The sequence below is a fragment of the Lepisma saccharinum genome, chromosome 10 (assembly GCF_977018435.1).
Source record: "Lepisma saccharinum chromosome 10, izLepSacc3.1, whole genome shotgun sequence".
NCBI classification, from domain to species: Eukaryota; Metazoa; Arthropoda; class Insecta; order Zygentoma; family Lepismatidae; genus Lepisma; species Lepisma saccharinum.
In genome coordinates, this window is record NC_139238.1 from 23,285,974 (window position 1) to 23,305,162 (window position 19,189).

Here is a 19,189-nt window from a genome sequence, read left to right on the forward strand (position 1 = left end):
GTATCCGCCAATACAAATACATCGGCATCAGCTCAGCCCTAGTTTAGTGTCATGATGTTTTCTTATCACGGCTTGTGTGCCTCTCCAATGGCATATGGGTTGAGATTGTCAGCTTGTAATGAAGGGGACCCAGGTTCGATACCCGGTGGAGGCACATGGTGATTTAGATCACACTTTAAACTGTACGCCCTGTCCCAATTAGTCTATCTGTGCTTAAGGCGAGGAGATGCAGTTACGCACCATGTGTGCATTTATTTGAATATCTTCTGAACGAGCAATGCTACTGAAAGAAAACGTGGGGGTACAAGAGAGTATGAATTTCTCCACATTTGGCAGGTCGAAGCAATTTTCAAAGTTGATTATTAAGCTAGATATGACCTGTAAAAAATATGACTAATAAGAATTCCTTATGGGGAATCGACTTCAACATCAAGTTACGGCTAATCAAATTGGAGTTTCGACTTTTCTGCTGGGCAATCACTTCTTCAAACTGCCCTCGTCTCGTTGATATCATTTTCTATTCCATCGGAAGTTTGATATTCCCAAGATAGCAAATCAAAAATTACTCCCACATGCCCAATGCATTTCTCCTTTCCTCCTGGCAGTGTTGCCAAACCTGGTGCGCATAAAAGAGCTAAATTTCACCTTAAATGGAGTTAAACTGACTTTCAAGGAGTTAGATTTACGTAGTGCTTCCTAGAGTAATGTTAATTGTCAAAGCGGTGGGGCGCTACTATTACCATTAACTCTAAATTGATGACAATTTATTCTTAGTTATCACCATCTAGATCCGGTGGCATCACCCATCTCATGGTCGTACGAAATCGAAAATAAAGGATTCCCTGATAACAGTATTATGCCAATTTCACGTCAACATGACACTATAAAAAAAATAGCTGGGGATATAAGAGGGGATGAGGCGACACAGCCAATATAACAATATCACGTCATGTGCAAAATATATAATCATAATCATGGCAAATGGTCTATGTGGTCTGAAACCAGTGATGGTATCATAGTGAGGCAAGGGGGCGGGTGCCCCAGTTCACAGGCAAAGGAGTGCACGAAAGAGTCAGATCTGACTCCCAAGAGAGCTAAGTTATTAACTCTGACTCTGAGGGAAAAGCCGGCCAGAGACTTCTCTTGCATGCCTTTAAAACAAAACCCCAAAGGCTTGCCAGGGCTTGCTGAGTTTATTATTCATTTGACTGAAAGAGAAGGGAACTAGAAAGGCATGTGACACGTTAAAAAATATTTGCATTGGATTCAGTTTTGAAAATTATCAGTGAGTACACCAGAATCCATAATTCCCTAATTTCTTACATCGCTACTTTGAAATCATACACACATTTTGGTGATCATATCTGTAAGTGGTTCATGTTTTGTACTTCCAATCTTGAAATTCAGTATGTTTTCACACATGAACTTATTATTTGCAGGTCGCATTGAGAGTGATGATGAATATGATTCAGAATTGGATGATTTCATTGATGATGGACCAGAACAACAAGAGGACTATTCTAAATATATCAAAGAGATATTTGGTTATGATAAATCAAGGTAGGTGCAATGCCATTGTTTTAAGTAGCACTTAGTGAATAATGATGAAACATAATAGTTTCCGCTGTTGACTCAATAAGTAGAAAAGCCATTCATTTAGTACAGTGGAACCTTGATTTTCTATTTTCCTCCATTTTAAGTTTTTTCAGCTTGGTTCCCTGAAAAACGTATAATCAAGGTTCCACCGTAAATACAAAAGTTTGTGAATTTTTGTGTTTATTCTAAAATCAAAAAAGGACTAAAACTCTGGAAATAAATATTGCACACATTTATATGTAAATATAAATATAAATTATACATATTTATGTATGAAGCTGAAATCAGTTATATTTTGTATTATCTTTGTTCATCAAAGCATGTAGACTTGAAAAATTCAGGTTTTTTTTTCATATTTGTACATATATTAGGTTTTGGCTCATATTTTACATCTTTAAGTTATTTTTACATATTTTTTTCATGTTTCAGAACATTTCTCAACATATAGTTCATATTTGCACAATAACTACATGCCCCTGTCTGTTCGAAAGAGTTGGGTGAAATTCTTGCAAATAACTGAGTAACTGAATCCAAAGTGACGTTAAACAAACAAAAGTTTATGACCCTTTTTATACCCTGCAATTGCGTTAATTACAAGTTTTCTGTCATCCAAACAATAATGTTTTTTGTTCTCTTTCTTTTTACAATTTTACACCTCCAGACTGTTTGCTTTTCCTCTTGTAAAACACTTGAAATTCCTGTTTATTTACAATTGTTGTCCACAATAGAGAATAAGGGCTTTAGCATCGGCTCCTGGTTGTTACAAACGTTATTTTGGTAACGTTGGAAGAGAGTTCCAAGTCGAGCAGCCCATTGCTAACTCCACCATAGCTACTAGTATGGGATTTGCTTGTGGTTTCTCTTCAAGACAGCCACGGTAATAGTTACAATTCCGAGAAAAGCAAAATCAATTGTTTTAAAACTCAAAGAGTTACATACGTAGTAGTGTCTTGTATTGTTAAAAAGGTAAATTTTTACAATTTTAAGTAATATTTAACTCCATATTCTGGTGAAAATAACCAAATATGTATTACGTATTTAGCACATGTTTACTACATATAAATCTGTTCCTTGGTCATGAGCCAATATCAAGCCATTCAGCTAAAATAGGAACTCATTGTACTTGTTACACCTTGTCTCATCTCCACTATGCTTATTTTTATTTTCCGTTTCTTATTTTTCAATAGCATTAGGTAAATGCCTACTCCGTTATATGTCATCTTGTATACACACATAGGATCATATCTTATTAGCAATAATGCATCCAAGCACTGATCTCTTCACTGAAGATTGTATGTTTGGGCCCTACCCTGATCATGTGTATTCCTATGTGAATGTCCATCTTTTTCATCTTCATTGTGATTAGCCGGAAATGGCTAATGGTGATGGTCACCGTAATTATCATTATTATAGTATAAATTCTGTTGTAATTTAAACAAAATATCCATCCATATCATCATTTGTGTCGTCATAATGATGGTCCTCTAATACCTTGTTAATGTAGTTGGTGACCTCAAAGAGAATATTCTTGGGGTCTTGTCATACCCAACATAGTGTGGTGTAGTACATTGTGTAGGGTGGGTGTTATCTCTCCCCAGATGCTTTATGTGAGTTTCAGAGATGTGTGTACTCTTTCCTTTGAGGTTAGATCTATTGATCTAGATGTCCAATATCACCTAATCTGAAAATGTGGAACCTGGGAAATTGTTATACTTTCCTTCTTGTTTACATTGCCTGTCTCATGGAAGTTACTAACAGCACTCACAATTACCTTGCAGATTATTTAAGCTGTAAAAATGGATATTGCACTGATATGTAAGGGGGGGGGGAAAGGTGGTTAACCCTTTCCGGATGAGCCTGAAGCTGCAGTTTTTTCCAGGAGACAGGTTTTTTTTTCAAAGAATTGTAAAATATGTTGCTAAGTATGTTATTATTTTAACATTTTTTTCTTTCCATAGATATATAATATGTTACATTTCATATAAATTTCCTCACATTTGTGAACTTTCTCTGTATCAATTTTTTGAAAGTAACAAAAAATTAAACAATGTAATAAAAGTTTCTGAAAACATATTTTCAATACATAATGTAGATATAATTAATGAAAAATAATCATAAGACTTCTTCTTGGGATTGAAATCGTAACTAAATGTGAAATATGAAGCGGAATCTTCGTAAAAAAGGAAACAATGTGCATATAAGTTATTCAGTGCCACCTAATTGCCACAAGTCCAAGTAAAATTTAGGAACGAAGAAAACCTGACATCTAGCAGTTCTAATTTGAAAGAGGTGGTTACAACACACATGCACAAGAGACATAGTTTGATTAGTCCGTCATTTATTCACAATAGAATTTCCCATTGCTCATCTGGAAAGGGTTAAGGCGATTGTGGGGATTAGTACTGGTTATTAAATGCATTCAGAAAATGTTGTTTTCTGAATTAGGTAAGCCTTGTTCTTTTTGGAGTTTTGCTGACACTAATTGTTTCTAATAGGTACAGAGATGATCACGAAGAATGTGAAGAATCTACATTTACACGGCAACTAAAGGAAGAATACATCAGTACTAAAGCAGGTAAATATATTGTGCAAAAAATGGTGTTTTTGGATAAGTTCTCATTTATAATCTCTATTCTCTAGCTCGTTTCTTAGGTAACATGTGTTTGATACCTGGAAATTATTTCCACTTTAAGAAAACTTAAGAATTCAGCTAGTGAGTAAAAGGTCCCTTCTAAATAGAATTTAATACTTTTCGTCTATCCATTTCTTTACAGGTGTTTTTATTTTATTTTTAGTAGTTGTGTTCAGACCATAGTGCATTTCCATATTTTTTTTTATACAATACGTATAACATATTTGCTGATCAGATGCAGGATCGTGCCGATGGCATAGTGGTGGCACTGTTGCTTTGTAATAAAAGGGTTCTTAAGTTTGATTCCTGGTGGAGGCACATTGCGCAGTGGTTTAAATTCCACTTCAAGTGGTAGGTCTAGTCTCAATTAACCTATCTGAGCACAAAAATGGACTTAAACTTTGTCAAACTAACTAGAGATGAGGGAAATTAATTTGTACTTTATATTGTGTGTGTGTGTTTTATATACATATACAGATGGGGGACAAAATAATACAAACACCTGTGAAAAAGTATGCCACATTTCACACCGGCAGTACAGCAGCACCACCTGGTCCTGAAGTCTGCCACCTAGTGGCCGTGAAGGGGAAGGCATTAGTCTATCAACAGCAGTCATTGGTGGTGCATTCGTCTATCGTACGCTCTCAAGAGACGCTGCAATGTCAGACCTTACAGAGTTCCAAAGAAGCATGATTGTTGGAGCACGTTCACCTGGAGCCACGGTCACAGAAACTGCAAACCTTGTGGGGTGTGCAAGGAGCACAGTATCAGCCGTTATGACAGCGTACACAACACAAGTCAAGATGGCGTCTTCAAAGCACAACAGTGGACGAAAGACAAGGCTTGCTGCTTGGGATAGAAGGGTGTTGAAGCACATAGTGGCCCGAAAGCACAAGTAATCGTTATCCGAGATAACATCTGAAATGAAGAGGCATCTCCAGGACACCATTTCAACCAAAACTGTCAAAAGGGAACTCCATGCTACAAACATTCATGGCAGAGTGGCAATTCGTAAGCCGTTGGTAACATCACGTAATGCTGTCAAGCGACGCCAATGGTGCAGAGCTCACAAAAGTTGGTCCCCGCAGCAGTATCAACAAGTCATCTGGTCTGATGAATCAACATTCACGTTATTTCAGACCACCGGGCGCGTTTATGTGTGGAGAACGCCCTGAGATGCGTTTCATCCTGACTGCCTCTTGCCGACTGTGAAGCATGGAGGTGGGTCCATTATGGTATGGGGTGCGATATCTTGGCACGGTGTTGGACCACTTGTTTTTCTGCATGGGAAGATCAACACCAATCACTATCGGAGCATTCTGGCGGATCATCTCCATCCTTTTGCCCAGACTTTATTTCCTGGGGAGCGGCCACTTTTTCAAGACGACAACGCTCCTATCCACACTGCTGGGTCTGTCCAAACATGGTTCGAAGAACATGACGATGAAGTAGGACATCTTAAATGGCTCCCACAGTCTCCTGACTTGAACATTATAAAACATTTGTGAGGATATTTGGAGTCCAAGCTGCGTGCCGAAGTCCGCCTCCAGCCACACTTTCGGAATTGGAGACTGGTCTGGAGGAAGAATGGCTCCATATTCCCTTAAACATTGTGCATGACTTCTATGCGTCCATCCCACGTCGCATAGAAAGTGTACTTCAGTCACAGGGTGGCCCAACCCTATATTAATAAAGATTTTCTCTAATTTCACAGGTGTTCGTATTATTTTGTCCCCCATCTGTATATTAGGGATGGGACCGATTAATCGGTACTCTGTTGGTATCGGCTGATATAGTCATATTGGTGTAACGGCCATCATCATCATCCTTTGCCGTTTCCTGCCTCGGGCTGGGTCGGTATAGAAGTCAAGCCTCTCCATTTTTTTCCTGGTCTTCCACCACCCCTTTTTCCACAGTGTTCCAATCTTGTCCTCTTCTCCTAACACTCTCCGCTATCTGCTCTTTCCACTGACATCTTGGTGTATTAATATGTCAGTAAAATTACCAATAATAATATATAAATTATTATATAATTATATAATTTATATAATATATTATAAATATATTATAATTTAGTGCAACATTTTGCCATTTTGTTGTGATTTTTTATGGATGTAAACATTTAAAAAGTAAATGTCTAAATTAGATTGCAGTCATCTGGTAACATACGGTTATTATAGAGGTTAACGGACCATTCAGGTTCTTCAAGGCTCATTTGGAATTTTGTCGGATCGGTGAAATATCGGTTATCAGAATCAGTAAATTTTATATCGGTACTTTATCGGTATTGGCCAGAATTTCATATCGTCCTATCCATATTATAGACATATCTTGCATAAATTCGTAGATAAAATTACAAATAAACACTGATCCACTATTTCTGTAAATAACCTGCAATTACTGAATGTTTCTTAACCCCTGTGGTGAGTAAATAGCAGACAGTTCGTTTTCCAAAAAGAGAGAATCAAAATAATGATATGTAATCGTTTATGGGAAAATACAGTTGATTGTTGAATTGTTGAAAAATCAACCTAGTTTCAGAATTTTTTAAAAAATCTGTCGCTTTATTGACCTTTCGTGGTGTCAATAATCTCACAGTAAATTCTATGATGGTGCCTTTATTTTGTTGCTAATCATAGTACTTTGTTTCAATGTTTTCATATTCTTTGTTACAATGCCACCTGGTTCAGAGTTCGATACTGAGTGAAGGCACTTGGGGGTTCGGATGTGACTTTAAAATGTAAGTGAAGTCCCGATTAGCCTTTCTGTGCATAAAGTGGACTTAAAAGCAATCTCAAACAAAGAAACCCTTTGTTTCCTGCCTACATTCATGGGGAAGAGGTGTTCTATCTATCAAGAGACTTGCCCTGGTGAGTAAACACTCACCAACCATAGAGTAACATTGGCATCACTTGGTCCTCTCTTTTCCACTCGGAATTGTCGAAATATGGCAAGCAGTTCTGTAAGCCAAAATCGTAAGGATTACACCAGCAGAAATGAAAGTTCCTATGCTGAAGTGTTGAAATCTAGTAAACAGTAACTTGTATGCTATCGATCCAATGTTAAACTTACAAAATATTTAACCCTGCATTAGGCACATCATTTTCTGTAACATGCATAGGTGCATGGTGTACACCTGTCCCCCAACACTGTACTATCTTTAAGGTATGAAATACATTGTGAATTATACTGTGCATGCATGGTGAATGTTCTTTCTTTGGCTTTCTTCTGAGATCAGCTGGAATTTTCTGCTGCAATTTCTACATGATGTAATATTATAAAGTTACCATCCTGGCTTGGGAGACAGTTGTCCCCCACGTGCCTAAATACGTAACAACAGAAACAGCGTCATGTTCACTTTCATCATAAACACATACCTACCTGTCCTCCCCTGCTTCCCCTTTCATAGAACATCTGCCGTGTGCTCTATCTTTCTCGCTTGTTACGTATTTAACCCCCAAGCATGCGACTGATGTTAACTGTATAATATTATGTGGCTTAGAAGTGCAACAGAACAACACAGTCGAGGGTAGGACAAAGTTAAAGAAAGAATGTTCAGCTACACAATAGCACCCATGTGCAGTGTAGTTCACAGTGTTGCAATCTCACAATGCATATCGATGGGGGACACCTGTATGCCAAGGGCGTAACATTTCACCAGAACTATTAAAGTGTAATAGAGCTGCCACATAGCGTAATGGTTAGCGCTCTTGACTTTTGTGCAAATGATTTAGGGTTCGATTTCTCGTGAGAGCTCCAGAATTTCAGTGTTGACTGGGGACAACTTCGGAGCAATAGCAGCTGATTCTGGTTTCGAATGCATGAAATCAGTGGCAATGAGACATGATATGACCCAAGGAAAATCTGCTTGGCCCTAGAGGGCTGTTTGTAACATGTTTTTATTTATTTATTTATTTATTATCTGGTGTATACAACTAATATGTATGTTGCATACTTGTTATAAAATGCCACTAGAAAGGATCTGTTTGCTAAGTTAATTTTTTAGGAGTAATGTATATCAAGCTATCAAGTTGGCTTTTTAATAATAATAACCCTTGGCATAACAGCCCATGAGGACCAGGGCCTCACTCCCACCAGAGGTGGGCGATCATCTAACCAGTTACAGGGTGATGTGTGGTCAGCAAGACGAACCTCCAGTCGTTATTGTAGGTTTTCTATGACGGGGTTATGCTACTCATTCGTAGCTCCCCAATTTCCTCATGATGGTGGGCGGCCACATACAGGCTGAAATCTCAGGATAATAGTTTTGACAAATTTGCTTCCTCCAGGAGACTCAAACCTGCGGGCATCCTAGACTGCACAGCCACGGTGTGCGACAAGTTGGCTTTTTACCTTGCATTAATTGCAATTGAGGTTACCTTAGTATCTGAAAGTATTGATACAGCTGGCATAGGGAATGTATTGAAATGTTTATACAACGGAACCAAAAGACATGCAACAAGGATAATATTTATATTTATTTTGTAGGTATTTTGGAGGATCTGGAGGATATACGGAGAGAGCAGTTAATGAAATTAAGCAAGAAGAAAGTGAGAAAATAACTGTAGGTTATACAACTCAGGTACTATTTGTTTTGTATGCTGTTGGAATTTGTACATTTTGTATGTTTGTAAAAAGTAAATACTTTTTAGGGTAGATGCCATGAGAGAAATTTGATTACAAAATAATTTTGACCTTTTTTTTTAAAGGTAGTTTGAACGAAAGAGAGATACAAATGTATTGGTTGTTAATATATACATATATTTCTTTGTAAATTAATTTTTACAGCTTGTTTTGTGAGGTACAATTTGCTTTCATTGCACTGCATACTAAACATTAAATTTTGTTTTCCTATGCTTTTGTTAAGTTTATTCTATTTAAGTGATGCAAATGTGATTACATGAACTAAATTCCTCTAAATGAGCAATTGCATGTATTTTGTCCATTTAATTTTGCATTTTTATTGTTGTCTACCATTATCCATATCTGGGTGCATTTTTTTAAACATTTGAAAGTATTGTAATACTGTTATAATAATGTCAATCTGTGAATGATTATGCAATGGTTAAGGAGTAAATAAATATATGTGTATACTTGAAAAACAAACAAGTTATTCTTTTCACATGAAAGACTAAAATGAGGATTTAGTGTCCATAATGAGTATTCAAATATCTGTAGAGATATGTTCGGTTCAATACTTTTGTTTGTCAGTATAAAAGTACACTTTTTTGTGTGTGCAAGCCAGAATTCTCTGCTACATGAAGGCATTAAGAAAAAAGTGTAGTATGCTTTTTAACAATAATTGTGTTCATAATTTCAGCTCTTATTGGTTGCATGTGCAGTTTCAAATTTGTCACGTGCTTTTGTGCATGCAGCTGAAAGGTTATGGTTTTACTCCAGCAATCTTTCAATCAATTTCTCTTTTCACCCTATAAGCCATTTACTGTAAGGAGAACATGTTCAAATCACACAATCAGGCACTTTTAGATTTCTTGAGAAAGGTCGATGCATCAATGTATCCATGCCTCTGCAAATTTATGGACACCCTATTTATAAATGCTTTTGGATTAAAATGTACCTTTATTAAGTAGATGTGGTGGAACACCCCTCTGAGGAGGAACACCTAGAAAGTGGTTTTCATTCTGGGACACAAGTGAGTATGCTGTCACATCAGGCCATCACAATACTAGATCAACTATGCTATATTAGATATTGAACTGGAGACTGATCACTCCAAAGGTGCGAACATTGCCTATTCAGTTATGGAGAAAGTTCAGGTTTACCTTTTGCACACTACCCTAGAAGTTTCCACCTTACCGGTAGGGATATGTTGCAAAAGTTATCGGTTAAGGTAGAAATTGTAAGTTCTGGGTGTTTACAAAGATTCCATTTTAATTTTAATGTGTATTATTTTATATATTTCTGTTGCTGCTAGGCATCGGAGTCCAACATCCATCTTCTAAATCCTTTAGCTATCTTGTGCCAGCCTCTTAAACTTCTGGTAATATTGTTATTGGTATAATTGTTACATGTTTACAGATCTGAAGGATAAAATAACAAGATTTAGAATCCCAGATTCTTCCTTCTACTACTTCTTGCATGGCATCATATGTTTTTCTCAGAACAGCCATCGAGATATGTCTCGCATCATGTTGACTCTGAACAGGCAGCTGCCTTAGAGGCGCACCCCCAGGAGATCTGGAACAGAACAGAGCTTCTCTTTGCCAGTGTCCTTCAGTATGCCTCTCATCAACAGTTGCTTTGAGTAATCTTTCACATCTGCAATTTGCTCTGTGTGGTGAATGTTGCTTTGCAGACATGAATCCACACCTTTGTAAGACACTGCTCATGCTGTAATCTGAAGTTTGTAGATTTTTCAAAATTTGGTCCAGCTGGTTGAGGATATCCTGCACAATTCTATGCAATGAATCGGCTACTTTCTGAGCACTGCCCTTCTATTTTACACTTGATATTTCTGTGAGAAGACACTACTATATCTGTGTCCACTGTATCAGCGCACTGGCATGGAAAACTTGTCAGTTCTTCTTCAACCACTACTTTCTCCAGTTGCTTCGGTGTGTGTAATTGTGAGTACGTTTTCTGTGTATCCCTGCAACGTTCTTTTCTCCGCACCCACATTGCAGCAAGGCTTAAAGGGCAAGTGTTATGCTTTGTGTCTACCATACTACCTTAAGGGATTCAAATACTAGGGGTTCAGTGCACAAGTGGCATAACTCCACTTTTCGTGGAAATGAAGTTGTGTGTATAACTTGGAACTGTGAAGTATATACATTTCAGTGCTGGAAGTTATCTCCTAAGTTTCAAATTCTTGCTCATAGAGGCACCACTATGTTCATGCTCCAACAGCTAAACATAGTACTAAGCAGTGTATGAATTAACAGAGGGGGTGCCAGGGATTTTCCCCCCACAAAACTTATCCCCGGCAAAAGAAAATTATTTTTTATCCCTGACAGGAATTTTCTTATCCTCCTCAAAGAAAATGGATGGTTGGTTGCTGTTTTAAGTCCACTTTATGCACAGTAAGGCTAATCAGGACTGGACCTACAGTTTAAAGTGGGATCCGAACCACTGGTGCCTCCACCGGGTATCGAACCCGGGACAGAAAATGGATGGAAAGCATAAAGCATACCATTCCTAACTATGCAACGAACACAATTTTGTGTGTATTAATTAATGGCCCAGTCATCCAAGATTTTCCTATCAAATAGTATACATCCTTGTGGATTATACGAGGACACAATTCTGCAACTGACCAGCCTCACTGATCCAACACACATCGCAGCCTGTTTTCCACTTGAGTTTTCAAGGCTACTTTCTGATATACGTATAAGGCTGATTTGTTTTACATGTATTTATAAGAAACTTGTTAGATAAACATTATGTATGAACTTGGCAATAAGAATTTGATCAAGTGTTCGATGTTTTCTTTTAATCAAAATTGTCTTCAATGGATTTGCCACTTGTGCTCTGAACGCCTCGTATACTGTATCTTGAAATTCCTCAGGAAAATACTGATTAATTTATGTCTTTTGTTCATCTCAAATTAGTATCAAATAAAAATACTAGAAACACTACAAACTTATGAATCAACCCAATAGAAATGCCATAAGGCATTAGTACAATTACATTCTGAAACGAACACAGGATCCTGAACAATTATGAACTAAAATAGGCATGGACAAGATGCCTACTATTATCTTACCTGCTGATTGTACCAATATTTTTATTTTTATAACACAACATTCTCTCTCCAACCTTTTCTGTTGATTATGTATTTTAATTATGAGAGCATTTTGTGTATCTGTAGAAATTCATTAGTGATCACCTAGAGGTAAAAAAGCTGCCAGTGTGCATGTGTATGTTTTGTCTATATTTAGTTAATCATTTCCTACTGGAAATACTTTGTGGAGATAGAAATATGTCTTCCAACATTGATAATACATTGGTAGTAATGAATCTCATTTTATTTTCCCTAATGTTATGTTTCTGATGTTACATATGTCTTGAATTTTGCACTAATAAATATAGAAGTAAGGATTGATCAAAAATATTCTGGGTCTGATCTCCAGCAAAACCTGAGTACATTCATGAGAAGTCAGTCAGTTTCAATTGCTTATTTTCACTTCCAATTTCTTGTGTGTGTGTCTACTCTGTGATAAATACCACCACTATTATCTTAAAATGTCTGTCTATCGGTTATATTGAGTTGTTTCTTTCAGTTCATGTGTTTAGATATTAATGCTTTTTCACACAAAGAACACCCACAGCAGTGAACTACTTTAATCTACCAGGGAATGTCATTGATTGGAAAAATTAGCAGTTTTTTCAGCGTAGTAGAAATGTTGAAATTACAGCGGTAGCATACTTATTAAACACACACTAGTGGTGATTAAAAGATGAAAAATTTTGATACAAAAGCTGACCACATATCACGTTCAAAGGCAGTATATAAAATTGCATTTTGATGTTATAATGGAAATAAAATCTCAAACTTGATGCAAAATGTACACATATTACACAAATTTAGAATTTCCATTCTAATGGCACGTTCGAAAATGTGTGAAATTCAAGGAAGTATATATCACAGGGAGCTTTCAGGCTGAAGTGACAATCCGTAAGCTACACTTCTCAGTTGAAAACGAATATTCAGAAATAAATGCAACCTTTTGTACTAAACAGACATTAAGCTGCACATGTTACCCAGGTGCAGTGGTACAACCACAGGGGGGCATCCCCTCAACCTCAAATGGAAATGAGTTCTAGGGGGGGTCAAGGGGGTGCAAACCTTGATGGCCAAGGGTACCTGCAGGGGGGAAGTGGCACCCCAAATTTTAAATTTTATGCAAATAAAAGTACTTTTCATAAAATTTTCTTGCTTTCTTCACTTGCAATACCTGCATTTCTTAGTTTTATGAAGTTCAGAGCCGTAGCTAGGGGACAGCGGGAATCTCTCCTGGGCGCCAAACGATCTAAGTGAAAAATGTTATAAAGGAGAGAATGACATGGCGACTCGTGAAATTATTTGATTCGTTGATCCTAGTACTTGCCCCCCCCCCCCCCCCCCCCCGACAAAAATTCGTGGTTGCACCTCTGCCCAGGTGGGATCATTTTCTCAATAGTTTGCATCGTGTCACCTCGATCTATTGTGACTTTGGTGGGAAATCCTTATGTCACATGTCATCTGTCAGTTTGGTCTGAAAGCTCTTCTAAGTTTCTCTGATATCAGAAAATCTGTGTTTAAAATTACTATTGGATAAGAGCACTCCTGATAGCACTAAAAAAATGTTCTGTGTAATTCTATGCAAGTACGGAGACAGAAGCAAAAATCACCTAATTTTTAAAATTATTTGTACCAACATATATATTTGGGAATTTCAGCATTTTACATTGTTACACTTATTGCATCAATATACAAGTGTCTTGTTATAAAATATATTTAGATTCATTTATGTAGTTGTTGGAGTTTTATTAGTTTAGATCATGTTTAAAGAAGTCTAATTTTGCTACAAAATAATCAATGATCTGAGATTTTGCATAACTTGCAGAATAATTTGGATTCAAGAAAGTGTTGCATCTGTAAATAAATTATTTCTACTTTATTTCATGTTGTTTGGCAATAAAATACAGCAGTAGAATGTACCTTGGGACTTTCTAAAACATATAAAAACAAACACTATCACCTCCTCTGCCATCCCCTTTCATCTGCCGATGTCACGCCATCAAATACGAAATGTCAGGGTGACCACCAGTCTGGAAATGCTGGTAAATTCAGGTAATTTACATTTTCTGGAAAAGTCATGGAAATTTAGTGTTTTTTTCTGGAGAAAATCATTTTTGTAGTGGTACAGTAAAAGTAGGTTTTTGAACAAAGAGAAAAGAACGAGGAAGAAATTTTAAATGTGTTGTGGACAAACTATACTTTAATTTGGCATGTACAGTTTTACCGATAGTTACAGGAGAAATTTTTATATTAAATACTCCATGAATGGTCATGTTTTGAACTATTTTCAGTTAGAAGTCTACTACAGATAGTGGCTGTTGGCATTTACCACTTTCTTGTTGCAATTTTTGGGTTGTTTGGACGATATTAGGATTAATACATATATTACTAAATTTTACATAATTGTGTATTATGCTATAATTATGATTTTTACATAAAAAATCTTTGTTTACGTGACAAGTAAAAACTCACCCATGATATCCCATCGAACGGTCCGTTTCTGTTAAGTTTCCCTCATTACTTCTAGCATATGAAGTGAATATTCTAAAAGCTTGGTTTGGTGGGATTCTAAGTCTGTCGTTTATAGCTAAAATGTAATGACCTTCTTACACACATGTTTATTTAAGTACATGAATTGCTTTAATGACTTGGTCTGGAAGAATCAGGGAAGTTTGTTTTCACAAAATTGTAGACACCCTGAATGTGCATGTCCCTATTTTTGAAATTACTAAATGCCCTATTTTTTTTAAATAGGATCTCACCTATTTGATGAACATATTACATTTGAATCATATTGCTGGATGTCTTTTTACATTTCATTTACAGGATCTAGATTTTTTCTTAAAGCTGTATGTATTTTGCTGATTGTATAGTCATTAAGAACTGTACAGAAGATTTAAAGAATTGTATGTGAATATACTTGATTTTGTTTGGACATTAAGCTTACTTTTATAAGCAAAGTAATATAATTATTGACCTGGTTTTGTTTTGCAAGTTGTACAAACTTAATGTAGCTTCTTAGTTAATATATTTAACGAGATATTATTGTTTGAAATACTTTTGTTTCAGATGCTCACCGTTATTTTTCTTGCACTGTGTTAAACTTAGCTTACTATATACATTTGTAGTGTAATGATAACATACCCTATTAGTAACTAAGATAAAAGAGTGGGTGGATATCATTAATGGTGAGGGTGGGTTGTCTGTATCTTGCATATGCATAGGTTTGTATCTCTGCATATATATTATATATGTATGTATATTTTCTGTACTCTTATGGATGGTTGAGATTTGAATTTTGATCAAAGCTCAATGCCTTGGTTATAAACTTTATCTTGCAGTGAGTGATTTTTGAATTAGCTCTGTAATTGAAAGACTGCTATTAAAGCTTCCAAAAAAGCCCCACCTCTTTTTCTTTGAAAGGTGGTGTACGTGACATGGTATACACAAAATATTGTTTTTAATATATAACCTATTTGTATATTACTGGTGGTGTCCCGATTTATGGGAAAGAAGTGTTTACTTTTATTGGTATTTTGCTTTTCATGTATCAGAGGAAAATAAGTAAAATATTCATTTCCAGTAAGTCACTTTGAGTTACGCTGTTTCAGGAGATTTCGGTTTGTGTCCATGTTTTATAACTTCTGTAACAGTTCTGTGTTGTCTTGCTATCTTTAAGTACTCGACATCATAGTCTGCATGGTTGTCCTCAAAACTGTTTATATATAAATGGGGGGGGGGGGATGCAAAATTGTTAATGTGCTTAAATATGTGACAGCCAATTTTTATAATAGGCGATTTTGAATCTGAAAAGAAAAAAAATCATTCAGATATGTGGAATGAGGGAAGATGAATAAATATTGAATAAATGAGTTACTTAATACACTAAATTTATTTATGTGCTAATGCTGTAAACTGTGTTAAAAAGAGAAACTAAAATATAACTTATAAATCTGCGTTGAGATTTTGTTTGTATTATCAGTTTGTAGTTTTTCTCATTAAAGGAAACTGGTATTCTTTGCTTTTTTTACAAAACAATTAATTTGTTATGAAAAACAAGCTTTGTTGATGTAACTGTTAATACCCACCTTCTCTGAAATAAATGGGTATGTACAAAGAATAGGTTTGAGTATTTTCTATTTCTATTATATGTGAACTGTTTGTCTGTATTAGAGAAATAACAGAGTAAATATCCAGTGTGAAATTATTGGTAAAAATAGGCACATTTAACCTGGAATTTTTCTGTTTTCTTACACAAGCCCATTTAATTTTATTTATAGCTGTTGGCCTACATAACTTAGCAGGGAGAGGGTGGGTATCTGGAATCATTGCAAAATTGTGATCAAGTTGAAACAGTGTTTTTGGGGGGGGGGGGGTGAGGAGCACTCTTTTGGGGGAAAATGCCTTGCTTGTCCCTTCCAGAGAACAACCCTGAGGAAGTCCACGTAGTCACAAAATGACCTTGGAAATAGTGGGGTTATATTGAAATCCATAATTTTAGTGTTTACATGGAATTAAAAGTTTAATAGTCTTGTGCTTTTTATCTCAATCAAACACACCCCTACAAAATATGGTCCTCAAAGGAAAATTGATGTTCTACTATTTTGTGATCTAGTAGCTCAAGATCCTGTTACTGTCAAAAGAGATGGAAAACAATAGATCAAGAGTGACATAGGTGAGCAGTGGTGTGCCCAGGATTTTCAAAGGGGGTTGGGGGGGGTTATGTATACTTTTTCTTGGTAGTCTGCCCTCATTTTGTCATATTTTCCTACCTTTGACGTTCTTTTTTTTTTAAGGAATACTCAGCCAAAGGGGGGGGGGGGATTGTAACCTCCCCCTTGGGCACGCCACTGTAGGACCACATTGAAGAGTGGCAGGCATCGTAAAATACTTACTTAAAGTCCTTGAAGTCCAAGGCAGAAAAGTCTAATGACATGATTCTTAGGATGGAAATATACTTGAAAGGCGTAAAGCAGAGGAGGACATTTGTTTGGACAAGAGGATAACAATTAATTGATTGATTTACTTTATTTTACTTCACTTTTTGTGCCACTTTTGGCTAATTTGCGAAGATGGGGATGAGTGATGATGTGATGAAATTGATGAATGGACACTCACAAATATCCATGACCAGGCTGGGATTCGAACCTGGGACCCCTGGCATTGTAGTTCGATGTAACCATTCCTCCATGAGGGCCGGCAAGATAAGAGGATAATGAGGAACATTAACAAGAAAGAGATTAGTGGTGAAAATCTTAAATTTTTAACAGCAGTGCCATATGTTTTGAAATTTAGCTAAGTTAATAATAATATTATTGTAGTGCTGCCTCCTAGAGGAAGAAGAAACAAGCTATTGTTGCTAGACAAGAGTCTGTGCAAACAGAATCTGGAATGGTGAATGTAGTTTTGTGATAATGTAAAGTGTTACGTTGTTTTGTGAGTTCCTTAATAAATTCAGTTATGACAAATCTGTTTGCAGTTAAGAATACTGTATGTAGTTGTATATAATAAAAAAACAGGTCACACTTTTATTATTGAATTGTATGTACTTCGATGATCACTTTAAACATGCAGGATTTCCTACATGTTCTAATTGGCAATCTTCAATTTGAACAGGGACTCTTAGACCACCAGTAACCCATAAGGCACTGACTCCTTTCAAGTCTGTAACTGGAGCCCTTTTAAGATTTCGATAGAAGGACTCGGGAAGTGTAAAAGTTGTAGATACAAAAGATAGAAAAAATGTGTTCAGAATTAGGAGATATCCATTCCAAGTAATACAGAATGCATGTTCAGATAGCAAGTGTTCACAATTAGGACTGTACGGAAATGGGACAACACTCATATGCAAGTTGAATCCAGTGACATCACAAGTTATTAACAAAGAGCTAAATAGAACCTAAAATGGCGCTAAAAGTAACGTAAACTCTTAAACACACTCGCAGATTCCCCAGTACTGTAACACCACGATGTGTGTGTGCCCTTGGAAAATATTCTAACTAAACAAAAATTTAGTTCGAGTATGACCATTTTTGTCAGTTTTCATCATTAGGAGTACTGCTATCAATTTGGCATTTCTCCGAGTGTATACACACATTGTAAGTTAGAATATGCCCTAAAACAATAGACTTACGTGCCACACGTTTCAATTATTGAAGTGATATTTCGTGTTACGATTGTTGAAACTCGTTGCATGAAAGCCTGTACATGCCCATGCTTGGTTGATTGAAGCTAAGTCGCTGGTATTTTTGAGTGATCTTTGAAGATTATGTACATGTCAATGTTGCAAAGAGTACAGGAAGCTGACCAACTATAAGGTATGCCCAAATTAAAAGGAGAATACAGTTATATCTGAAGAATATTATATTACAGAATATTGGCATTACATAATATGTAAATTACAGTTAATGTGTAACACGATACCTACACATAATTGCCATTGATATTGATGCACTGATCCCAGCGGGTAGGAAGGGAGTGGATGGCTTCAGTGTTGAAACTCCTGGGTTGCTTACAGATCCAGTTTTCCATGGTGTTCTGCACTTCATCACAGGTGAACCGTTGACCTTTCAGTGATTGTTTTAAGGGGCCGAAGATACGGGAGTCACATGCGGAAATATCTGGGCTGTATGGACGATGTGTGAGGACTTCCCATTGAAATGTTCTCAGAAGGTCGAGGGTCTTCGTGGCCACATGTGGCCTAGCTTTGTCCTGGAGCAGCAAAGTGCACTTGCCCTGGTCGTGCCAAGTCCTTTGTGCTTATGCATCCCGCCTCATAATGCTGACACCAACGGAATATGGTGCAACATGCGAGACACTGCTCTCCGTAAACGTCCTTCATCCTGCGATAAATTTGTGAAGCATGCTCACCTTCTGAGCAAAGAAATTGGATTACATCTCTGCACTGATCTGGAGAAATCCATAATGCACCCGTCCGCGGAAAACAACTCTCACCAACTGAGGAAACAGCAGGCGAAGCCGTTCACTACACCTGCAAACTGGAACAAGCACCACACTATCTATCGGCAAACATATTTACCTTCTTTGATTAGATACAACGCCGGTACTGCAAAGGTATCCTTTTCATTTGGGCATACCTATTAGCACTAGAGATGGTGCCAGTGGAAGATTTGAAGGAAATGAAGAAGAACCATGTGTATAGTTACCTCACTGTTCCAGGAACGAAGGAGACTCCATCTTGAGCACAATATCAGAACCAC

The 19,189-nt window shown here is 36.8% G+C and overlaps 1 protein-coding gene across 1 annotated transcript in view; it reads left to right on the top strand.

Annotated features, from left to right (window-relative positions):
- Positions 1 to 11,253, top strand: part of LOC145993819 (uncharacterized) — a 31,256-nt gene extending 20,003 nt beyond the window's left edge. Inside the window, exons 6-8 of the mRNA XM_083129649.1 lie at positions 1,440 to 1,560; positions 4,092 to 4,171; positions 8,717 to 11,253. Coding sequence (XP_082985775.1) covers positions 1,440 to 1,560; positions 4,092 to 4,171; positions 8,717 to 8,790 — 275 coding nt within the window. The 3' untranslated portion in view covers positions 8,791 to 11,253. The remainder of the gene's footprint in view (positions 1 to 1,439; positions 1,561 to 4,091; positions 4,172 to 8,716) is intronic.
- The last annotated feature ends 7,936 nt before the right edge of the window (positions 11,254 to 19,189 follow it).